Consider the following 25,843-nt stretch of genomic DNA (forward strand, 5'->3'; position numbering starts at 1 on the left):
GAGAAAACCACGACCCGGGGCCCCTCCTCGGGCGATAATTGCGAAAATATTGAACTATAGAACTATAAAGACAGAGAAAAAATCCTGGAATATTTTCGCAAAGGTGGGACGATTGAAAGGGCATCTACTAACATTATGGCATATCCTGACTACACAATGTTAGTGCAAAGGCGGAGATACAGCTATGTGGCAGTCAAGAGGAGACTGCGCGTGGCTGGGATCAAATACATGTTGTTGTACCCTGCGAGGCTAAAAGTCTTCCACAAAAGTAAAGCGTTCTTTTTTGAAACCCCGGAGGATGCGACGGCGTGGCTGGACCTGCAGGGCTGCCCAGATCGAGATGAAGAAAAAGACCGTGAGAAGCGCGATAAGCGAGAGGGATGCAGTAAAATCATTGGGGTGCTGAGCAGAGGGGAGCCCATTACATTGTCATGTTTCAATATCCGAACTGCATTATGTCACTTTTGGACCTATTGATCCTGTTGGACTGGAATATAGATAATAATAAGTATAGAGTTGACTGGGAAATGCTAGTGACAATAAACAGGAGCAGTAGAATGGAGGCAGTCTACCCCCCAAGAATTAGTAGTAAGACAGCCACTAGGGCTGCTTGACCCTGCTGAGCCTCGAGTACGGGCTATTGCCAGAAAGGGCTAGATGCGGGGGTGCCTGAGATCCAGGGATGGAGCTGGGCAACAGTTGGGGAGGGAGTTGTTGGGATGGGATAGGGAGGCGGTAGGGTGGGAGGTTGGGGAGTGTGTTGTGTTAATGGTGTTTGGGGTGTTTGTGGTTAGAAGAAGTTTGAAGGGGAGAACGTGCCTATATAGACCGAGATGGAAGTCTGATCTGGACCGCACTAGTGGGAGGGGAAAGGGAACTCTAATGAGCCATGGGGGACCTTAAAATAATTACGTGGAATGTCAGGGGACTTAATAGTTATCTAAAGAGGAACAAGGTTATGTTGTACCAGCGCAGACAGAAATTAGACATTGCATTATTGCAGGAGACTCGCCTGACGCGGGAAAAGATGGAGATGGTTGCGAAGAAATGGAAAGGGGTGGTGGCGGGCTCGACATATTCTGCATATGCTAGAGGAGTGCTCACTTGCGTGGCGCCGCATGTCCCGTTTCAACTGTTGCAGGAAAAGGCAGAAACAGATGGAAGGATGGTCATACTGAGGGGATTGGTGGAGAATAGGGAGATAAACATTGTAAATACGTATGCCCCCAATCAGAATACGGCAGCATATTTCAGAACTCTGTGTACTAACCTTAGCATGTGTATGGGGAGCACAGTGATCTGGGGTGGGGATTTTAACTGTGTGCTAAACCCCAGAGTAGATGGATCAGACGGGAATATTGATAGACCTGCCCCAGCGACTAAAGCGTTGAAGACAAAACTAGACGTCTTTGGTCTGGTAGATGTGTGGAGAACGAGACACCCCCAAGAAAGGCAATACTCGCACTATTCTGCCCCGCAGCGGCTACATACGAGACTGGACTATGTCTTTGCTACGTCAGAGGTAATAACTGAGATTACTCAAGCGGAATATAAAGCGAGGGTCCTATCGGACCACTCACCTCTCGTTCTCGGGAGGCAATACTGCCCCCGAGGGCAAGGATTCCGACATGGTGCCTCCGGGCAGAGGCACTCAAGGACCCCTGTTTTAAAGAAGACATAAGGGAGGAGATTATAAACTACTTTGAGACAAATACGGGTAGTGTGGACTCAGCAAGCACATTATGGGAAGCCTTCAAGGTGGTGGTGCGAGGTGTAGCCATAGCAAAATCAAAGGGCCTGCAGGGTGGGATCTTGGCTGACCTACAGGAAACAGAAAAGGAACTGGAAAAGGCATTGAAGGGGGGAGGTGACACGGAGAGTGACATGGAGCTGATACTTACACTGCAGCAGAAAAGTGCGGAGCAATGGGAAAGATTGTGCAACCTCAACTATAAAAAATACATAGAGAGGCAGCATGTGGGAGGGGATAAAACAGGAAGGCTTCTGGCATGGTTGTATAAGAGCGAAACACCCAGACCCCCGATTAGAACGATAACGAGAGAAGATGGTAGTGTAGCGGACACCCAAGAGGGAGTTAATCAAGAGTTTGCAGATTATTATAGGTTACTATATGGAGATAAGGAGGGGAGTAGTCATGGGGAGATAACGGAAACTCTGGAGGACATAGGACTGCCCAAGATAAGTGCTGAGGAAAGAGAGGAGCTAGATGCACCGATTACTTTGGAGGAGTTGGGAGAAGTGGTAAGGCAGCTGCCTACTAGTAAGACTCCAGGGGCGGACGGGCTCCAAAGTGAATTTTATAAAGTATATAGGGAGGAAGTGCTCCCTCCAATGTTAGAAATGTTAAATGAAGCGTTTGAGGTGGGACGGCTGCCAGAGTCACTTAAAGAGGCGATCATAATACCGCTTCCCAAACCCAACAAGCCTGGGCATAGCTGTGGCTCCTACAGACCCCTGTCGATATTAACAGCTGTCTTGGCAAACAGACTGCGGAGAGTTATTGGCAAGCTAATACACCCTGACCAAACGGGCTATGTCCCGAATAGAAATATAACTCATAATCACAGACAGCTCCAACGGGTTGTTGTATGGGGAAGTAAGAACGAAGGCGAAATGGCAATCGTGTCCTTGGATGCGGTAAAGGCTTTCGACTCGGTCAAGTGGCCGTGGCTGCTAGCAGGCTATGGTATAGAGCCTGGATACATAAGGTGGGCGAAGATGCTATACAGTGAACAGCTGGCCAGGGTCAAAACAGGATCAGTAATATCCGGAAGATGGCAACTTAGTAGAAGCACCAGACAGGGGTTTCCATGGTCTCCAATGCTCTATATATTAGCCCTAGAACCCCTAGCAATATACCTTAGGCAACAATACGAGACTATAGGTATCGAGATAAGAGGGGAACGACACTGATCTCCTTATATGCAGATGACCTGCTGCTGTACTTGAGGCACCCGGAGGAAAATCTCCAGTACATCCTGGAAGTGATGGACAGATATGCAGGGTTTTCGGGTATAGGGGTGAATCCTCAAAAATCCAGCATTTTCCCGCTGGGCAGTTATAAGGCAATCCCTGTGGGATGGTTGCCAGTGTTACAAACACCATGGGCGGTTGGGACTTTCCGTTATCTTGGGATAGATGTGTACCACACAGTGGAAGAGGAGCACAGACATAATACCGAGGTAGCCATTGAGAGAATCGAGAAGTGTATGCAATTCTGGGTGAATTAACCCCTAGAAATGATGGGAATGGGGGCAATGCGTAAGATGGCGGTCCTACCTAGGATGCTACACTATTTTGGGAATATTCCAGACCTGAAACCCAAGAAGTTCTTCACTAAACTGAACAGCATGTGTAGGAATTTCCTGTGGCATGGTACCCGGAATAGGGTGGCACTATGGAAGCTGCAGAACTTTTATGAAGGAGGTGGGATAAAACGGCCTAATTATGAGGTTTATTATGTAGCGAGACAGCTGCAATATATTGCCAAATGGCTCTCAGATGAACAGACCCCCAAATCTAGGTTGTTTTGACAGGATTGTGCCCCGTTTTACTTAAAAGAGATGATCTGGCTGCCCAAGTCAGAAATGGAAGCGCGCCCTAAAATGATGATGCTGGGTTGGAAGATCTGGCGCCGGGCATGCCAGATGATGGAAAACCCATTCCCATGCTCCCCGCAGGTACCACTAGTTACACTGGCAGGGGGAGATGGGCAGCTGAGGATGATAACCAGGAACCACTGGGAGTCAGTGGGGTTAGTGACGATTGGAGATATCTGGCGAGAGGGGACTATCATAGATTTTGAAGTGCTGGGGGAGGAAACGGGGTTACACACGGGCCAGTATATCAAATATCACAGAATGGTGCAGAGAATTAGAAGAACATGGCCCGAAACGGTACTGGAAGAAGAACCAGATGCTAGCATAGATACAATTTATGACATAACGGAGGGGGGGCACGAGATCTCTAGACTGTACGAGATGATGTCCAAGGTTGGGACAGAATTAACACAACTAAGACTAGACTGGGACGCGGAAGTAGGAACCTCGATAGATGACGGGATGTGGAAACGTGCCCTGGGGTACCACAAGAAGGTGTCAAGAAATGCGAGGCTAAAACAGATACAACTATGTATCACGCACAGGGCATATATGACACCCCAGAGGATATCTAGATTTGAAAATGCTGGAAGCCAAGCATGTCCCAAATGTAACGAAGAAAATGCTGGCATGGTACACATGTTTTGGTCCTGCCTGGTAATTGAGCGCTTCTGGGGTGAAATAGCACAGAAACTAGTGGAAAAGGGGGTCACAATGGTTATTGATACAGCTTGTGCATGCTTGCTGGGGGGGGTTCCCTAGATCGCAGAAACTCAAGCATGTCAGTAAATTGAAAGATCTAGCAAATGTGCTTGTAAAAAGGATTGCCATAGGATGGAAGACATGTCACAGGCCACGGGTGGAGGTCTGGTGGAAGGAGTTGCAGAAATGGACGGAGGCAGAAACCATGGTATGGCAAGAGGCGAGCACCGTAGGGGGAGAGGAGGAGGCGGGAACCCTGATGGCATGGAAATCATTAATAGCAGAATTGTTTGGAACTCTACAGGATCTGACAGAATCCACTGAAAGTGAGACTCAACCACGCGAGGCGGATACAGAGAGCGTGGAAGAAATAGGCTCGTAAGGGAGGGTGGGATAAGGGGAGCAGTGACCGAAATTATGTAAGGAACAATTGAGCTGTTGATATCTGCACTGCATGTTTGGTTTGTATTGTTTTTGTTTGAATAAACCAATAAAATTATTTTAAAAACTAAAAGTAGCAATGCTGCAACTTCAAACCCATGTTTTAGAAATGGGCATCTAACGCAAAAAGCAATCAGGCTTTCGCAGCTTTCATGGCACAGAGAGTGCCCTATTGGATTTGCAGACATACATGCTCTCCGGGCTGGAGTCCAGCAAGTCGGGCTGCTAATGCTGTTAGATCTATCAGCGGCCTTTGACTTGCTGTGTACCAGATTGTCAAGAATTGGATGTCTACTAATTGGCTATGCCTTAACGTGGCGAAGACCGAGTTAATGCTGTAGGTCCCTAGACAAACCAGAGAGAAGCTGAGTTTGGCATACACAAACTTCCTAATTGATGGCAGTCAGATTACAGTAGCACCTAACGTAAAGACCCTGGGTACCTATCTGCAAGCCAGCCTGGATAGTGGTGCCCACGTGGACGCCATTGTAAAAGGCACCAACTATCATCTTAAGGTGCTGCAACAAGTGGCCCCATTGGTCTCCAAAGAAAACCGTAAAAAAAACTGGTCAGAGCCGCGATACTCCAGAGAGTGGACTATTGCAATGGTCTCCTGGGGGGAGCCAGGAAGTTAGACATTCAAAAACTACAGAAGATCCAGAACGCTGCTGTGCGCATTGTATATCAAATGAGCCGCACCGAGCCTACCTCGGTGGCCAGAAAGACTCTTCACTGGCTTCTGGTCTCAGCGAGAGTTCAGTTTAAGCTGCTGACCACCTGTCACAAATGTGTTTTTGGTGATGCTCCAGTCTACCTCAAGAATAGGCTGAGACTCCATCAACCTAAAGGAAACTTGCGATCTGCTAAAGCTTGTCTTCTAGTACTGGATCGCGTCAAGAGAGCTTGAGGGAACGGTCGTGCCTTTCATGTTCAAGCTGCGCGAGCTTGGCTTGCCCTTTCGGAACAATCGCGAAATACTGCAAATCATTTGAATTTCAGAATACAGCTAAAGACTATTCTGTTTGCATAATTATACAGGCATCGTTTCTCCCTCCTGATGGCGCCTTACAAATGAACTACCATAACATAACAGACTGGAAGAAATCCACAGGAACTCTTCATATTCTGCTGCTTGGCAAGACGTTGAGCCCTTTCCAAACTTCCTTTAGCTAGGGTTGCACTTTGGGACTTAAAACGACTTACTGGGCGAAGAAACCCTCTCTAGAACCTTGAATCAGGCTAATGTTACGCTAACTAACCATTTTCCTCCCTTTTAAGTGACTTTACTTTGTGTTTGCAGAGTAAATGCATTACCCTAAGAACTGTTAAAAAACCGCAGGTGCACGTATTAAACGATAATACAATAACATTGTCTTTTCCCTTTCTAACGTTGCTACAAATGTTACCGCGACCAAACACAAAAGTGAAAGTGTCCTTTGAAGTGTATTTTCAAGTATTCTGAAGTCTTCTAGTGTAAAAGTCGAAAGTATTTAAAGTGATTCCAGTGTATATATAATTTTATATAAATTATAAGTGTAAGAGATTTTTTGGTGTGCATGTCTAGCTAGGTTCAGTGTACTCGCCTATAGCTCACATCTTCCTCTTAAGATAAGCCTGACTGCTCTGTCACTCTACCAAGGTCCTGAGTTAGCACAGACTAATACTAAGAGTTTGAGATCTACAAACCACTGGGATATCTTACTAAAGTCTTACTACCAGTAGGACGTTAGAAAAACTGCCCTAACACTCCCAATCCAGTCATACTCCTCCTGATGGTCAATCCTGACTGCCTCTCCTGTTTCTCACTAAGGACTGTCACTCACTGCCTACCACTGCTTACTGTCGCTCACTCGTTCCCACTCCTGTCTTCATCTCTGGGCTGCCGCACCTGCCTCACTCCCTAGTTGACACTCCCTTTCTCTACTGTCAGCCCATTTGGGTGCCACCTCAATGAGCCTCCCTTCCCATGACACCATAGTGTTCCCTCTCCCTTTATCTCACACTCGTCTGTCAGTCATTGTCTTACATCCTTCGTGTCAAAGAAGCGCAGGTTTGTGAGGAGGGGGTTGCTCAGCCTCATTCTTTCCTTGGCAGAAAGGGCACAAGTACTGGAATATTTTTATTTTTTTATTTCCCTACCATCCTCCTTTCAAACTGTCTGATTTCGGGTTGCTAGCTGTTGCACTTGCGATTGAAATCGTGTATGCTTGCCATGGTGCACAGGAAAGGGCATTACGAATGGAGGCGCGCATGGTGCCAGCATGATCCAAAAGCATCCCAGCAGTCCAGCCCCGTCCTTTACACACTACCCATGAGGCTTCTTCTATGAATATTTGTCAGGTGGGAGCGTAGTGCGTCCCTGGAAAGTTGTGACAGTGTATACAGCAAGTCAAGTCTAGTTGTTATCACTCATGCATAACAATGACTCATGCATAACAATGAATAGACAGGGTGTTGTTTGTTTCTGTTTATTTTACTTCAATACAGCGTACTGCATGTGGAAATCCAATGAAGACACGAGCATTGGCAATACCTACAGTTTTGGCTTTTGTGTAGGCACGGCAAAAGCATTTTCCAGGCACTGCCGTAGTGGTACTAACTGGCCATAGACGGTTGCATTTGCAAAACGGTGCGAGTATCAGGCCATATAACAGCAGTGCCTGGCAAATGCCTAATACCTATAAACAAGCCAAAACGGTTGCCCTTGCTTGTTTTTTTTTTAAGTTTTTACAGGGCTACAGTGAAGGTAACACATAGCGCGTATATTGAGTGGCTGAAAGCAGACCTCGTTAAGATGGTTTTATTACAACAGCAATAGGTTTACAGCTCCAACTCCCAGGAGACTGTGTTGAAAAAACACTGGCTGGCACTTCACGACTGAAGTTTCATTGTAAGGCTTGATATAGATTGCTCTACGAGATCACCGGAGTTTGTATTTTAGGCAGGAAGGGGAGGGAAGTGGGTTGGAATGGCCATATGGATTAGCATGACAATCGGCAGTCAGTGGTTGAGTAAATAATCAAACACCTACAAGCTTGGCGTCCCTTCTTATATGCCAATTTTCGGCTTTTGCGCCACCTTATCGCCAAAACTAAAAAAGGCCAATGGTACAGTGGCACACCAACGATGTTCCCATCATCTCGTGGTGCCGCTGCTCTGTGTTTTATTTCTCAGCACTAGCAAAGTCTCATTGGATTTTGAGGAAGGACTTAAGAATGTATTGATTTACCCAAAAGAGCACTCCATTGATTCTACAGTAAAGCAGTCGTGTTCAATTCAGTGTAGGCAAGTCTTCTATTTAAAATGTATTGTTTTGCTTATTTTAATGTGGCTGCTTTGTTATGCACTTTTTGAATACTGCGTTTCTCACTACCCGCTGGCATCCTCGGCACTGCCCCTAAACAATTCATCTGATTGCGGCTTCATTTAGAGACAGTTTTTCTGGTTTGGATTTGGCCAGGATGTCAAAAGCGCTTTGAAGCGTCACAGGGAATTTAATTGCATTTGTGAAATATTTGGAGATGCTTTATGTAGTTATCCCATGTAATACTACCTCCTGAGTATATTCAGCACAAGCCTGTTGGTGGACTATGTTATTTTGGCCCAAATGTACACCCCCACAAAAATGTACAATGATCTTGAGAAAGGGCTTAGGTCTTCTTGTGCTGCAGTGTAATTAGCTTTGCTTCAGAAGAACTTGGGCATGGCCTTGGCTTGAATTTGAAGCACTGCAATGGTTCATCAGAAAGTCTAATTTATTGTGTGCGTCCAGAGATCGTATTCAAAGTGAACAAGTGTGACTATTTCGCTCTGACGGTGTACATCGCACGAAATATGGAGCCCAGGCAAGTGTTCTTTAGAAAGGGAGCATCCCAAAATACAAAGTCAGTATCCTCAGGTTGTCTGACCACTTAACATAGGGTTTGGATATATTGGCAGCATCCTTACATGATGGCACACCTTTTCTTTTCTTTTAGCTCATATGTTTAGTCCACAGCAGACAAGCGGGCTTCTAAAATCCCCAACACCTCTACCACCTCCTTCAAAGCCTCCAAACGTCTCTCGAAAGCAATCAGTTGACCTTAATCAAGCGGGCCTGCTTTCACCAGCTGCCATGTCCCCTGTCAACTCTTCACAAAGTGAGTTCACAGCCTAACCTCTCCTCTAATCCTTAGTAAGGCTTTGTATCTTAAGCTGTATGCTTCATTTATATTGTTTTGTGCAGGAATCGTTCACTGGTGCCATAGTGAAGTCTTGATGTACAGCAATGACCAGTACTTGTCCAAACTTCCAAGCAGCTGCATTGATCGCCCTGTGTATCAGATGGTTATAACATTTTGTGCTTGTTTCTAAAGTTCATGTGTATATACTATTGACTGTGGCAAATCACAAATCTGTGGTTGGCAGGATAGGGCGATCCTAAATATTTCTTCAGTAGCCAGTGTCGTAAAGTTAAGTTGTGAAGAGAGGAGGCAGAAACTAGAAAAGAGGAAGAATGTGATTTGAGAGACACCATGAAACACGGCCAGAAGACAAAGCAACTGTGCATGTCCCAGAACGCTGATGTAGATCCACAGAGAGTGAGGAGGAAGCTGGTTCAGTACAATAATACAGAAGCCAGCTATGGCATATGGTGGAAGGGGACTTTTTGCTCCCCCTTCGCCCCTGGAATTCTTCGGCTCTTTGACTTTCTTTTGGTGGCCAGAGGAAATTCTGAAGTCCCCCTGCCACTATCTCCCTTTATACTTTACTTGGAGTATATGGTATTGGATTGCCACTAAGGTGCAGAGTACCAGGGGTGCCTCTCCGGCTCCCCATTTTTGCCCCAGTGTGATTCTGTACATAAGTTTTAGGGAGTAGGTTGGTGGTAGCTATACTTAAGTTTTGGCTTCACCATGGATACAAGCCATTTTACCTCATTGGTAGCACAAGTATCATTTTGGTAGCCATTTGGGTATATAAGGGTGCAGAAGTATGGCTTAGACACAAAGGTGGCATAGTTTTGACTACATATATTTATTCATCAGCAAAAAGGGTTGGAAAAAGGTCCTCCTATCCCTAAAGCTAAGAGGGGATTCCCTGCCTCAAAGAAATCTAAAAAATCGTCAGGATGTCCAAAATAAAAATAGTCACTGTAGTGTCCAAAAACCCTGCTTCTGACTGTAACACTAACACTATTAACTCACATCTAATGTGTAAGGATACTAAATTCCAAACTTAAGTGGTGATGACCGTTTGTGCGATACAAAAAGCTCCCAATGTTTCAAGTGGTCTACATAGAAAATAAGTGTTCCGTTAGTAACAAAAGAACATTCCAGTGACCAGTGATTGGCTATTTTCCCCTGGATTCGGTCTGGTTCCAGTTCACAACTTAGAAGCCAGTTATCTCCTTCTAAGTAATTGAAAGTCTCTTCCTCTTTTTTGTTGGGTCCGGGACTCCGTCATTTCCTTAAACGAGTTGAACCTTGTCCTTCGATTGTCAAATTGGTCCCCGATTTGCACTGATGTATCATGCCAGCTTAGTGTTCTGTCCTGCCAAACTTGTATTTCTCTCTGGTCTCTCTCTTTTGCTCTCAGGGTCCCAGACCTTTTCAATGTTTACTCTCCTGTCAAGCATATGCTCCTTTCTGGATTGTCTCTGTTTCTCTCAGGGTCCCACACCCTCTTACTCTGACTCTCATATGGGTGCGGGTTGAAGACTTGCAATGCAACATCACAATGGCTTGGTTTACTCTCCTTATATGGGTGCAAGTCCCAAACTCGCAATGCTGCAACACCACAGCTTGGTTTATTTCAATGTCTCTGTAGTTGTCAGGGTCCCAGACCCTCTTATTCTCTTGCTTTCACTTTGGGTCCCAGACCCTCTTATTCTCTGGTTTTCACCCAGGGTTCCAGACCTTCTTATTCTCTGGCTTTCAGGGTCCCTGACCCTCTCACTCGGTTCTCTGCGGTCTTCTCCCGGCGTTTCTGGAACTCCTGCTCCTCTCGGTCTGCCCGCGTACCTTTGTGCTTGCTCTGTCTCTTCCTGGCAGTGGGACGTCTGTGCAAGGCTCCAGTAGCGCTCTGGACTTTCCAGGCTTCGACTGTGTCCCTGCAGACTTTGTGCCTCTCTCCCTGCGTTTCTTTGTCTTGCGGCAGCTTCTGGGATGTTTGGACACCCAGATATTCGTTCAGGCAGCGAGATTCGCAGTTCCCACGTCTAGGGCTGCAGCCGGTCTTTCCCACCTAGGTGTGCAGTGTCCTCCCTTCCTGATTCACGGTAGCCAGGTAGACTTCTCCGACAGGCCCTCTCAGGTGGCTCGATCTCTCCATGTTGAGTTCCCTCTGCAATTTCGTATAGCCTGTGTTCAATCAAGTGTTGCAAACAACTAAACCGTTCACTCCGGTTCTCTGGAGTGATCTCTATCCTCCTGGTCATCATCTTCACAGTACTTGCCTTGGAATTGCATCAAAAGCAATTTGTGTTCTCTAAGGCTTTGGTCAGCCCTAACACATTAGGTTGGCTGACTTTATGATATAAGATACTAGTATTGCCTTAAGAGAGGTTTGGTTGTGCTAGAGAGGGAGGAAGTAATACAGCAGAGGTATACCCTGTTTTCTGGGAAGGGTCGGCCCTGATCCCAAAAGGGGCTCCCTCTCCCATGTGATCCTCCCCCTGTGCACCACCCCCAGGAGGGACTATTGTACTGTGGACGCACTGCCCTGACCCCATGGGAAAGGTCTCCCCCTAGGATAGAAGGGACAACATCCACAGATCATCACAGGTACTAATGTTTTTTTTAAAATATAGCTCTCTGCCATTTTGCTTATCAAGATTCCTTTGTTCTGGGTGGCCACCAGGTGGCCTTAAAATGGCAGTTCTGAACATGTACGTTGTTTGTGAGCCCACAATGGCAGCTTCCATATTGGCCCCAACTGCTTTAGGCTAGTATACGTCCCTGGACTATCTCATTTAATCTCTGTGGTAGTGGTGAAGGCCAAGTGGCAGTCCTACTGACCAACCATGATGGTTGGTCATCTGACCAGTTGCCCCAGCTCCTTTTAGTGATTGGCTGGCTGGCCTTTTGCCACCCCCGTTGTACCAGGGTTTTTAGGCTTTGTCCTGCCCCTGTTGTAATTTGTTGCGTTTTTGTTCCTGTAACTGGGAGGTGGCAGGTTCACCAACCTGCTGAAGGTGTTTTTCCGCAAATCTGGTTGCGTTTGCTATTTTTAGAACCCTCACTTGACAATACCTGCTAAGTGCAGTTGCTTGGACATATCCTGTTTGGGGTTTGTGCCACTGGAGGTCCAAGTCTGGGCTTCCTGAAAACTATTGGTGGGACACAACTTGTGGGTTGAGCTCTTCACTCCAACTGTTTTTTCGGCCTTTTTAGTACTGCAACCAGCCGTTTACCACAAGGATCATCTGCTGTGGGTCACTGTTGGTATCCAGAGGGTTCTTGAAACCTCTCACTCTGCCAGATCGTCTGCTTGGGCTGTCCGTGTTCGAGAGTGCCTCCAGCTATTGTCCCGCCCTGGGACCGTTCCTTTACTGCTGCCTTCTTTTTTTAGTTGAGCTGCTGGGAGACGTTCCACGGGTTCCTGTATCTTCCTGGGGTCCTCCTCACTGAAATCTCCAATGCCGGCTTTAAGGGTATAGGTCCTATAGAGTCTTTGCTCCTTTTCTCGATCACTGAGATTGTTGTTGGCCCATTGTTCAAGTCCTTGGAAACCGAATCCTGAGAACCCACCTGTGCAATAGAGGCTTCAGTCACTGGGTTGTTTCATGCTGCAGGAGCGGTTTTCACTGAAATCACTGCCGTGCATACCTATCTATTGGGTCTTGGTGGGGTTGATAATTCAAGAAACTCACCCTTGGGTGTCCCTCTGGTCTGGGATAGAGATCTTTTGAGTTTTTACCACACTTCAAATGTGGTCCGGGGCACTCTTGAAGGCTCAGAAGGCAAGGATCCTCAAGCATTGGACTGAAATGGTCCCCACTGGTAAAAAGCTTGACAGTCACACACCTTGCCCGCAAAAATCCACAGCATTCCCCAGGAAGGGGATTTCCATATGTGGCATTTCCTGACCTGAGAAGTCAGGATTAAGGCCAAAGAACAAGTGAAAAATCTCATGGCATGACCATCTTAGGGTGCTAGACACCTTTAGTAGCCATTCACAGTAAATGAAAAAGTGAACAAGTAAAATCACATAGAAACAGCAACAATCACACAGCTGCCACAAGGTTGGTTTAGGCATGTTGTCAAATTAACCAAAAAGCCATTACGTGAAAGTTATACGGATACAAAGTATCCTAACTGAACTTCTCTGTAAGATGATTTTTGCAATTGTACAAATATAAGAATTGCACAAACAGGCAACATAAGTAAGGTAAGACTTTACTGACCTTCAAAAAGTCAGGACAGGGTCCTAAACAAGCAAAATTATTGGGGTCTGTGGGACTCTATGAAGGGGAAGGTGATTTGTGGGGAAACTGATTACTCCATAAAACCAGGGGAGGGGGGAGTGTCACACCATTAAAAAAATACTTACTTAAAAAGGAGCAGATATCGGGCAAGAAGTAATACTGTTTATTACAGCTGGGTTAGCACAAATCAAGCAGAACAGTGGAATAGATCTGATCGATGAGAGCTGACATCTGAGTGTACTGCGAACATTAGTTTCATACAATAACACTCAATGGTAGAGACCCCTTGAAACACTTGCAATTTAGCATGTTCATTTTTTCAATGTTTCCAAGAAATGTCATTGGCTAGTCTACGTCGTATCCTTAGTACTGGACGTATGTTAGTGAAGTTTGACTGGAGCAGAGTTCAACGGTATCCCAACACGTCACCTCCCCATGTGGCGCCACATCGATTCTCGGTCCACCCCAGAACAATTTGCAATTAGTAAAATAACATTTGTTCTGACCGCCAAAACTTTATTACACTGCCATTGGTCAGCACCATTGAGAACGAAACACGAGACACCCTGCTTCTTGTGGGAAGGGAGACATTCACACGATACCTGCTAGATAACGGCCTTCGCAAACCCTGTAGTGGATACTCTGAAGGCGGCTACCTCCCAGGAACACAGTGACAATCTGATTGGTTCTCCCTGGAACGCCACTCTGGCCAATGTCCCTGTCCCACAGCCACCTGCCGATAGGCCCTGGTGGCTATGTAACCGGTACACTGGCTCAGATCCATTTCCCCTCTACCTGTGTGACTGCTGGATTGGCTGACTGCGCTGTAATTGAATCACCCAGTGTTGTCCAAGCTGCTTCGATCTGCCCGTGACGTGCAGCTTGAGCTCAGTCTCCCTCCTCCCTGGCGCCCGGAGTGTTGGTCATGTGTTTCAGATCAGGGATCAGGGTTTCCCGGGCTGGGTGGCAGGGTTTCCCGGGCTGGGCCCGCCCTGGGGGGGTTTCCCTGCCAAATGTGTTTACCAGGGATATTGTTTTTTTTCACGTCTTGTACTATTTATATAAGGATCCCTTGGGCTGATGGTACACACAATACATCTCTACCCACCTCCCTTCCCGGTGAGGTCTTGTTTTATAATGTGACTGTGGGTTTTGGTGTACCTGTGTTTCCCCCATAGAAGGTGCCCCATAGTCCCCCTTCTTTACTCTCGAAGGTGGTAGGCGCGTCACCCTATCTGGTGCTGAATTAGCACCTTTAGTACATTCCCCCTTCGATCGATCTTTCTATTGGCATTTCTTTCCCCTTCATTTCTTCACCCTTCGCCTTCCTTACCTACACCTGTGTGACCCTGCTCATGTCCCCTTCATGTACATATCCTTCTAGGTATTTTCCAAAAACAAGTATTTTTGTCTCATCAGGTGAACATTCGCCCCACAAGGCCTTTTAGTTTTCTAAGTCCTGCGTGGGTGCCGTAAATATGAACTGTGCATCATCCACACTTTCATTTGCACTGGGAGGTTCCTCACCCAATACTTTACCAAGCTCAATGTTATTCATTGACATTATATAGTGTGCTTTATGCTGGTAGCAGTTACACCAGCCGATGATCCACCAGCCAATGCAGATGCTGATGAGCAAAGGGACACTTATCTTGAAGATTGCTACCCGCCAACCCGGGACCGAAGCAAATAATACATCCAGCCGGGTGCTCGATGTGATATCTTGTCTTTTTTTATCATTTTCTCATGTATTGTTCTAATCTCCTCTACAGCCTCGGTAAGTGTTCCATTGGCTGCATTATTGGCAGGTATTGCCGTGCAACATGTGCTTCCAATCTTGTGGCACACGCCACCTTACATTGCAGTCATAAGGTCCAAAATATAGCGGTTCGGGAGGGCCATAAAACGCAATGCTCAGAGCTCTTCTCGCACCGCATTCAATCCTTTTTCGTTTGCATTAGCCAATTGAAGCTGCTCATACCGCGTGATGTGAATCCATTTCACATTAGCTGTCGTTTGCACCCCAGGAAGCAGGAGAGAGGTAAAAAAACAGAGACGCCTTGCTGAACAGTTTTAAATGGAGCACAATGTCCTCTAAGCTCTGCGTGGATTCTGCTGATATATAAATGCTCAAACCTTTCCTCCTTGTTATGGTAGGTGAATACATACGGCCAAGGGCATTTTGGCGCGAGGAAAGACACAGCAAGGCTATCTCAAATGAAAAAATAAATCGTCAGAAAAGATTGGTCTTGAGCAGCCGACGGAAGGCAAGATGGTTCTCAATAGACTTATGTTTGAAAAGAAGACTATTCCAGAATTTACCAGCCGCAACAGAGAAGGCCTAACCACCAACTCTCTAGAAGCGATACCTGGGAACCACAACCAAATGGTCTCTAGCGGAGCGGAGTGGAGAGTCCGCTTGGGGAATATAGGGCTGGAACTTGTCGCGAAGGAATTCGGATCAAACCTGATATAGAGCACGATGAACAATACATAGAGATTTAATGGCAATCCATCTTTGCACTGGAAGCCAGTGCAGGAGGCGCAGTACCGTGCTGATAGGCAAGCCATATGAGGTTGCAGTAGCAACCCGGGCGGCTAAATTCTGGAGCAGTTGTAGCCAGCTGATCAGGCCAGCCAGCTGGGCCAGATAGAGGGCATTGCAGTAGTCTATCCTGCTGGAAACCAATGCAGCCACCACTAGTGGATGGAGTCGAGCACGGAGAAAAGGCAAGATCTTATGAAGAACCCGTTACGGAAAATGACCAGACTGACATACTGCACTCACCTGTGAGGCCATATACCGTGAGGCAGACAAATAGACCCCCAAGTTCTTCACCACCGTCACCGGAATTGGAAATGCACCCAGTGAGATAGGCCAGATGGAAGAAGACGAAGAATCCGAGCTAGCCGAGGATCCCACCACCAGGACCTCCGTCTTATCCCTGTTGAGCTTAAGCCACCTGGTGCTCATCCAATCTCAATGGCTGACAGAAGTCACATAAACGAGACGACACACCATCCCGGTCAAGATCTAATCGGACCAGGATTTGCGTTTGTCCACGTAAGAGTAACACCTAAAGCCATGTGAGCGGATGAGAACTACCAGGGAGCAGATATAGATGTTAATAACATCAGGGACAAGGCTGATCTCTGGGAAACCCCACAGGACCAGGGATGAGAAGAAGAGACAATAGGAGGAAGAGATACAGGCTGGCCACGACCAGTCAAAAAAGATGTAAACCAGGCTAACACAGGACCAGATATTCCAAGCGCGGCCAATCGAGTGAGGAGGAGGATATGATCAACAGAATCAAAGGCTGCTGACAGATCGAGCAAAATCAGGGCCCCCAATCCTCCTCTGTCCACTAGCCTGGCAAGAGCATCCATTACTGAGACTAACACTCTCAGTACCCCTTCTTAGATGGAAGCAAGATTTAAACGGATCAAGCGCTGCAGAAGACTCAAAAAAGGAGGAGAGGAGAAATCAAGTCTTTCAGAAGCTTCATGAAGAAGGGAAGTAACGAAATTGGACAAAAGTTGGAAAGAATGGAAGCGTCCAAAGATGGCTTCTTAAGTCGACGGACCACAGTGGCCTGTTTCAGCTCAACAGGAATGGAGCCTCGGCTGCAAGAAAGATTCACAGCATGGGTCACCAAAGGGATGATCCTAGGCAAAAGATCTTGCAGAATAGATAAGGGAACTTGGTCAGACGGTGCAGCCGATTTAATATGAGAAATGGCAGTCAAGACCATCTAATTCGAAAACAGAGGACAGGTATCCCAACTGATGTTTGCAGGTGGGCTGATGTCAACAACCTTTACCCCAGAGTTTGTAGATTCAATATCACGAATACTAGTGATTTTCGAATGGAAAGAATACGCTAATGCTTTGCAATGAGACTGCGATCCCAAAGCTGCAGGGAGAAAGCGTGTGGTAGAAGAGAAAGATTTAACAGAAAAATGCTCCCTGGACTAAGGGCATTTTCAATACTGTTTGTGAAACACAACTGTTTAGCAGTTTTAATCAACAAATGATACTTCCTAGATAGAGAAGCAAGCATAGCTTTATCAGCCAAGCTGTAAGACAAACTCGACTTTCGCTCTGCTTGGCAAACACCAAGTTTAGCTGTTTTAAGTTCAGCTGAAAACCAAGGTTGAGAAGGGCAACAACGAACAACCGCACGCTTCCAAGGAGCAAGTTGATCAGCGGACTTCAACAATAATGACAAAGTAGAAAGATCCACAGAACCATCAGTAGGGCAATGTGCCATAATGGTAGATGCAAACAGAGGTAAATTTGCATTACATCAATTTCTCCTAAAAATAATACGCTTGGCAGGAGGCAGCAGGTGCATCATAAGAGACCAAAAAATGGTCTGTCCAAATAAGCGGCATACCAGGGAGAACTAATACTCCTGTAATAGCTGTAAAAATTAGATTCAAAACACCTCCCAAATGATGGGTAGGTTCAACTGTACTTTGTTTAATCCCAAAATCTAAAAAGCTTTCCAAAACTGCTCAAGATTAGGAGCTAAAGGTAAGTTAACTTGGATATTTAAATCGCCTAGGACAACTAATATTGGTATATTTTAGCTGCAAAGAAGCGACTAATTCCAACAATGGGTTTAAAAAGGATGTAGACGACCCTGGAGGGCAGTAGACAAGAAGAAAATACACAGACTGTGAGGTAGATAGTCAAGTTTACGAGCAATGACTCTATACCCAACGTGTGAACAAAAGGTACCAAGCACACTTTTAGCACTGATTTAAAAATGATGGCAACTCCACCGCCAGGGTGAGTCAGTTCTATCCATATGCATGATCTTTGTTATCTGTAGTTGCTCTCCTTGTTTCTCTACTGGCCCTTTACATTTCTGGGTTGATAGTTGTGAGTGGCCTCAAATCTGCATGGCGCACAACCAAGGTATGGCTGTGGAGGGTCATCAGTGCGCATACACTTTTCCAGTCTGGTGGTAGCTGGGCATACGCTCTTGTTACACATTCCCACCACACGTCCATCACTTTCGCTGTCCCTTCCTGCAGCGATGCAATTCTCATCGTCCTCTTTCAGCCAGTGTTCATCCCCAGCATCACTGTCCCATTTGCTCTGAAACACAGAGTACTATGTGAGCGGTTTTATGTATACTGGGCGATGGGTTTCATCTATCCAGGTTAAGGCATGTACATTATTATTCCATATTTTCCTACACCTTGCATCTAGTTTCTTCACCACGTTCTCTTCGAAGCCCACCAGCCCTTCTGCACGACACTGCACCATTCCTCTTTCCCACTTCCCATTGTGAAGCACCGAACCCTTGATTTGCATCAAGGGCCGGTGTAGCACCATGGTATATCATACCCAGTGGAAGTCTTACAGTATATTCTTTTATGGGCCATAAACACCTGTTTTCCCTTTTGTGCCCCTTTGGTTTTATACTCTAGTACCATTGCTTGGTCTTTTCTCCCCGGGCCATGCTTTCTAACTGCATATAATTGTCTTCATAAACCTCCTCCCCCCCTCATCTGTCCATTTCACTTCTACTGTGTGCCCCTGGAACATCCCCCTGGTTTTGCACAAGGACATATGCATTCTCCCTCCTCAACTGTCACGGGAGTCATTGGGGTTAGTGACGATTGGAGATATCTGGCGAGAGGGGACTATCATAGATTTTGAAGTGCTGGGGGAGGAAACAGGGTTACACACGGGCCAGTATATCACGTATCACAGAATGGTGCAGAGAATTAGAAGGACATGGCCCGAAACGGTACTGGAAGAAGAACCAGATGCTAGCATAGATACAATTTATGACATAACGGAGGGGGGGCACGAGATCTCTAGACTGTACGAGATGATGATGTCCAAGGTTGGCACAGAATTAACACAACTAAGACTAGACTGGGACGCGGAAGTAGGAACCTCGATAGAGGACGGGATGTGGAAACGTGCCCTGGGGTACCACAAGAAGGTGTCAAGAAATGCGAGGCTAAAACAGATACAACTATGTATCACGCACAGGGCATATATGACACCCCAGAGGATATCTAGATTTGAAAATGCTGGAAGCCAAGCATGTCCCAAATGTAACGAAGAAAATGCTGGCATGGTACACATGTTTTGGTCCCCGATTTGCACTGATGTATCATGCCAGCTTAGTGTTCTGTCCTGCCAAACTTGTATTTCTCTCTGGTCTCTCTCTTTTGCTCTCAGGGTCCCAGACCTTTTCAATGTTTACTCTCCTGTCAAGCATATGCTCCTTTCTGGATTGTCTCTGTTTCTCTCAGGGTCCCACACCCTCTTACTCTGACTCTCATATGGGTGCGGGTTGAAGACTTGCAATGCAACATCACAATGGCTTGGTTTACTCTCCTTATATGGGTGCAAGTCCCAAACTCGCAATGCTGCAACACCACAGCTTGGTTTATTTCAATGTCTCTGTAGTTGTCAGGGTCCCAGACCCTCTTATTCCCTTGCTTTCACTTTGGGTCCCAGACCCTCTTATTCTCTAGTTTTCACCCAGGGTTCCACACCTTCTTATTCTCTGGCTTTCAGGGTCCCTGACCCTCTCACTCGGTTCTCTGCGGTCTTCTCCCTGCGTTTCTGGAACTCCTGCTCCTCTCGGTCTGCCCGCGTACCTTTGTGCTTGCTCTGTGTCTTCCTGGCAGTGGGACGTCTGTGCAAGGCTCCAGTAGCGCTCTGGACCTTCCAGGCTTCGACTGTGTCCCTGCAGACTTTGTGCCTCTCTCCCTGCGTTTCTTTGTCGTGCGGCAGCTTCCGGGGTGTTTGGACACCCAGATATTGGTTCAGGCAGCGAGATTCGCAGTTCCCACGTCTAGGGCTGCAGCCGGTCTTTCCCACCTAGGTGTGCAGTGTCCTCCCTTCCTGATTCACGGTAGCCAGGTACACTTCTCCGACAGGCCCTCTCAGGTGGCTCGATCTCTCCATGTTGAGTTCCCTCTGCAATTTTGTATAGCCTGTGTTCAATCAAGTGTTGCAAACAACTAAACTGTTCACTCCGGTTCTCTGGAGTGATCTCTATCCTCCTGGTCATCATCTTCACAGTACTTGCCTTGGAATTGCATCAAAAGCAATTTGTGTTCTCTAATGCTTTAGTCAGCCCTAACATATTAGGTTGGCTGACTTTATGATATAAGATACTAGTATTGCCTTAAGAGAGGTTTGGTTGTGCTAGAGAGGGAGGAAGTAATACAGCAGATGTATACCCTGTTTTCTGGGAAGGGTTGGCCCTGATCCCATAAGGGGCTCCCTCTCCCATGTGATCCTCCCCCTGTGCACCACCCCCAGGAGGGACTATTGTACTGTGGACGCACTGCCCTGACCCCATGGGAAAGGTCTCCCCCTAGGATAGAAGGGACAACATCCACAGATCATCACAGGTACTAATGTTTTTTTTAAATATAGCTCTCTGCCATTTTGCTTATCAAGATTCCTTTGTTCTGGGTGACCACGAGGTGGCCTTAAAATGGCAGTTCTGAAGATGTACATTGTTTGTGAGCCCACAATGGCAGCTTCCATATTGGCCCCAACTGCTTTAGGCTAGTATACGTCCCTGGACTATCTCGTTTAATCTCTGTGGTAGTGGTGAAGGCCAAGTGGCAGTCCTACTGACCAACCATGATGGTTGGTCATCTGACCAGTTGCCCCAGCTCCTTTTAGTGATTGGCTGGCCTTTTGCCACCCCCGTTGTACCAGGGTTTTTAGGCTTTGTCCTGCCCCTGTTGTAATTTGTTGCGTTTTTGTTCCTGTAACTGGGAGGTGGCAGGTTCACCGACCTGCTGAAGGTGTTTTTCCGCAAATCTGGTTGTGTTTGCCATTTTTAAAACCCTCACTTGACAATACCTGCTAAGTGCAGTTGCTTGGACATATCCTGTTTGGGGTTTGTGCCACTGGAGGTCCAAGTCTGGGCTTCCTGAAAACTATTGGTGGGACACAACTTGTGGGTTGAGCTCTTCACTCCAACTGTTTTTTCGGCCTTTTTAGTACTGCAACCAGCCGTTTACCACAAGGATCATCTGCTGTGGGTCACTGTTGGTATCCAGAGGGTTCTTGAAACCTCTCACTCTGCCAGATCGTCTGCTTGGGCTGTCCGTGTTCGAGAGAGCCTCCAGCTATTGTCCCGCCCTGGGACCGTTCCTTTACTGCTGCCTTCTTTTTTTAGTTGAGCTGCTGGGAGCCGTTCCACGGGTTCCTGTATCTTCCTGGGGTCCTCCTCACTGAAATCTCCAATGCCGGCTTTAAGGGTATAGGTCCTATAGAGTCTTTGCTCCTTTTCTCGATCACTGAGATTGTTGTTGGCCCATTGTTCAAGTCCTTGGAAACCGAATCCTGAGAACCCACCTGTGCAATGGTCACTGGGTTGTTTCATGCTGCAGGAGCGGTTTTCACTGAACCCACTGCCGTGCATACCTATCTATTGGGTCTTGGTGGGGTTGATAATTCAAGAAACTCACCCTTGGGTGTCCCTCTGGTCTGGGATAGAGATTCTTTTGAGTTGAGTCTTTACCACACTTCAAATGTGGTCCGGGGCACTCTTGAAGGCTCAGAAGGCAAGGATCCTCAAGCATTGGACTGAAATGGTCCCCACTGGTAAAAAGCTTGACGCACCAAGGAGGGTGTTCTTACATCAGGCAGAGGAGGAGGGCTTCACCAGGCCAATCACTGGAGTTGATGCTGGTCAGCTGCAGGGGCTGTGAGCAGGCTGCTCTTCTTCATAGAAGTCTTGAATCCAACGAGGATCTGATGAACAGTTTCAGTTGCCCAAGCCCACCAAAGGTAAAGAGCTGCATAATTAAAAAAGCCAGCATTGTTCTATCCTGTACAACCACTCGTCATCCATCATCAACAGACATTCAGACGCCAGAGGATGTGAACTGAAATTAGACAGACTGAGACTAGACCCCCCTCCAAGACAGACACACACAGTCACACACCTTGCCCGCAAAAATCCACAGCATTCCCCAGGAAGGGGATTTCCATATGTGGCATTTCCTGACCTGAGAAGTCAGGAAGAAGGCCAAAGAACAAGTGAAAAATCTCATGGCATGACCATCTTAGGGTGCTAGACACCTTTAGTAGCAATTCACAGTAAATGAAAAAGTGAACAAGTAAAATCACATAGAAACAGCAACAATCACACAGCTGCCACAAGGTTGGTTTAGGCATGTTGTCAAATTAACCAAAAAGCCATTACGTGAAAGTTATACGGATACAAAGTATCCTAACTGAACTTCTCTGTAAGATGATTTTTGCAATTGTACAAATATAAGAATTGCACAAACAGGCAACATAAGTAAGGTAAGACTTTACTGACCTTCAAAAAGCCAGGACAGGGTCCTAAACAAGCAAAATTATTGGGGTCTGTGGGACTCTATGAAGGGGAAGGTGATTTGTGGGGAAACTGATTACTCCATAAAACCAGGGGAGGGGGGAGTGTCACACCATTAAAAAAATACTTACTTAAAAAGGAGCAGATATCGGGCAAGAAGTAATACTGTTTATTACAGCTGGGTTAGCACAAATCAAGCAGAACAGTGCAATAGATCTGATCGATGAGAGCTGACATCTGAGTATACTGCGAACATTAGTTTCATACAAAAACACTCAATGGTCGAGACCCCTTGAAACACTTGCAATTTAGCATGTTCATTTTTTCGATGTTTCCAAGAAATGCCATTGGCTAGTCTACGTCGTATCCTTAGTACTGGACGTATGTTAGTGAAGTTTGACTGGAGCAGAGTTCAACGGTATCCCAACACGTCACCTCCCCATGTGGCGCCACATCGATTCTCGGTCCACCCCAGAACAATTTGCAATTAGTAAAATAACATTTGTTCTGACCGCCAAAACTTTATTACACTTCCATTGGTCAGCACCATTGAGAACGAAACACGAGACACCCTGCTTCTTGTGGGAAGGGAGACATTCACACGATACCTGCTAGATAATGGCCTTCGCAAACCCTGTAGTGGATACTCTGAAGGCGGCTACCTCCCAGGAACACAGTGACAATCTGATTGGTTCTCCCTGGAACGCCACTCTGGCCAATGTCCCTGTCCCACAGCCACCTGCCGATAGGCCCTGGTGGCTATGTAACCGGTACACTGGCTCAGATCCATTTCCCCTCTACCTGTGTGACTGCTGGATTGGCTGACTGCGCTGTGATTGCATCACCCAGTGTTGTCCTAGCTGCTTCGATCTGCCCGTGACGTGCAGCTTGAGCTCAGTCTCCCTCCTCCCTGGCACCCGGAGTGTTGGTCATGTGTTTCAGATCAGGGATCAGGGTTTCCCGGGCTGGGCGGCAGGGTTTCCCGGGCTGGGCCCGCCCTGGGGGGTTTCCCTGCCAAATGTGTTTACCAGGGATATTGTTTTTTTCACATCTTGTACTATTTATATAAGGATCCCTTGGGCTGATGGTACACACAATACATCTCTACCCCTCTCCCTTCCCGGTGAGGTCTTGTTTTATAATGTGACTGTGGGTTTTGGTGTACCTGTGTTTCCCCCCATAGAAGGTGCCCCATAGTCCCCCTTCTTTACTTTCGAAGGTGGTAGGCGCGTCACCCTATCTGGTGCTGAATTAGCACCTTTAGTACATTCCCCCTTCGATCTTTCTATTGGCATTTCTTTCCCCTTCATTTCTTCACCCTTCGCCTTCCTTACCTACACCTGTGTGACCCTGCTCATGTCCCCTTCATCTTCATATCCTTCTAGGTTTTTTCCAAAAACAAGTATTTTTGTCTCATCAGGTGAACATTCGCCCCACAAGGCCTTGTAGTTTTCTAAGTCCTGCGGGGGTGCCGTAAATATGAACTGTGCATCATCCTCACTTTCATTTGCACTGGGAGGTTCCTCACCCAATACTTTACCAAGCTCAATGTTATTCATTGACATTATATAGTGTGCTTTATGCTGGTAGCAGTTACACCAGCCGATGATCCACCAGCCAATGCAGATGCTGATGAGTAAAGGGACACTTATCTTGAACATTGCTACCCGTCAACCCGGGACCCAAGCAAATAATACATCCAGCCGGGTGCTCGATGTGATATCTTGTCTTTTTTTATCATTTTCTCATGTATTGTTCTAATCTCCTCTACAGCCTCGGTAAGTGTTCCATTGGCTGCATTATTGGCAGGTATTGCCGTGCAACATGTGCTTCCAATCTTGTGGCACACGCCACCTTACATTGCAGTCATAAGGTCCAAAATATAGCGGTTCGGGAGGGCCATAAAACGCAATGCTCAGAGCTCTTCTCGTACCGCATTCAATCCTTTTTCGTTTGCATTAGCCAATTGAAGCTGCTCATACCGCGTGATGTGAATCCATTTCACATTAGCTGTCGTTTGCACCCCAGGAAGCAGGAGAGAGGTAAAAAAACAGACGCCTTGCTGAACAGTTTTAAATGGAGCACAATGTCCTCTAAGCTCTGCGTGGATTCTGCTGATATATAAATGCTCAAACCTTTCCTCCTTGTTATGGTAGGTGGATACATACGGCCAAGGGCATTTTGGCGCGAGGAAAGACACAGCAAGGCTATCTCAAATGAAAAAATAAATCGTCAGAAAAGATTGGTCTTGAGCAGCCGACGGAAGGCAAGATGGTTCTCAATAGACTTATGTTTGAAAAGAAGACTATTCCAGAATTTACCAGCCGCAACAGAGAAGGCCTAACCACCAACTCTCTAGAAGCGATACCTGGGAACCACAACCAAATGGTCTCTAGCGGAGCGGAGTGGAGAGTCCCCTTGGGGAATATAGGGCTGGAACTTGTCGCGAAGGAATTCGGATCAAACCTGATCTAGAGCCCGATGAACAATACATAGAGATTTAATGGCAATCCATCTTTGCACTGGAAGCCAGTGCAGGAGGCGCAGTACCGTGCTGATAGGCAAGCCATATGAGGTTGCAGTAGCAACCCGGGCGGCTAAATTCTGGAGCAGTTGTAGCCAGCTGATCAGGCCAGCCAGCTGGGCCAGATAGAGGGCATTGCAGTAGTCTATCCTGCTGGAAACCAATGCAGCCACCACTAGTGGATGGAGTCGAGCACGGAGAAAAGGCAAGATCTTATGAAGAACCCGTTACGGAAAATGACCAGACTGACATACTGCACTCACCTGTGAGGCCATATACCGTGAGGCAGACAAATAGACCCCCAAGTTCTTCACCACCGTCACCGGAATTGGAAATGCACCCAGTGAGATAGGCCAGATGGAAGAAGACGAAGAATCCGAGCTAGCCGAGGATCCCACCACCAGGACCTCCGTCTTATCCCTGTTGAGCTTAAGCCACCTGGTGCTCATCCAATCTCAATGGCTGACAGAAGTCACATAAACGAGACGACACACCATCCCGGTCAAGATCTAATCGGACCAGGATTTGCGTTTGTCCACGTAAGAGTAACACCTAAAGCCATGTGAGCGGATGAGAACTACCAGGGAGCAGATATAGATGTTAATAACATCAGGGACAAGGCAGATCTCTGGGAAACCCCACAGGACCAGGGATGAGAAGAAGAGACAATAGGAGGAAGAGATACAGGCTGGCCACGACCAGTCAAAAAAGATGTAAACCAGGCTAACACAGGACCAGATATTCCAAGCGCGGCCAATCGAGTGAGGAGGAGGATATGATCAACAGAATCAAAGGCTGCTGAC

The 25,843-nt window shown here is 46.8% G+C and overlaps 1 protein-coding gene across 9 annotated transcripts in view; it reads left to right on the top strand.

Moving 5' to 3' along the window:
• SUPT20H (SPT20 homolog, SAGA complex component) overlaps positions 1 to 25,843 on the top strand; it is a 759,353-nt gene that overhangs the window by 558,088 nt on the left and 175,422 nt on the right. For 7 of the 9 annotated variants that reach the window (XM_069640776.1, XM_069640779.1, XM_069640782.1 and 4 more), the window contains one exon: positions 8,741 to 8,902. The exons of the other annotated variants lie outside the window; for them this stretch is intronic. In XM_069640776.1, coding sequence (XP_069496877.1) covers positions 8,741 to 8,902 — 162 coding nt within the window. The remainder of the gene's footprint in view (positions 1 to 8,740; positions 8,903 to 25,843) is intronic. 9 annotated transcript variants of the gene reach the window in all.

This window comes from Ambystoma mexicanum, chromosome 7q, assembly GCF_040938575.1.
Source record: "Ambystoma mexicanum isolate Mex_15411 chromosome 7q, UKY_AmexF1_1, whole genome shotgun sequence".
Taxonomy (NCBI): domain Eukaryota; kingdom Metazoa; phylum Chordata; class Amphibia; order Caudata; family Ambystomatidae; genus Ambystoma; species Ambystoma mexicanum.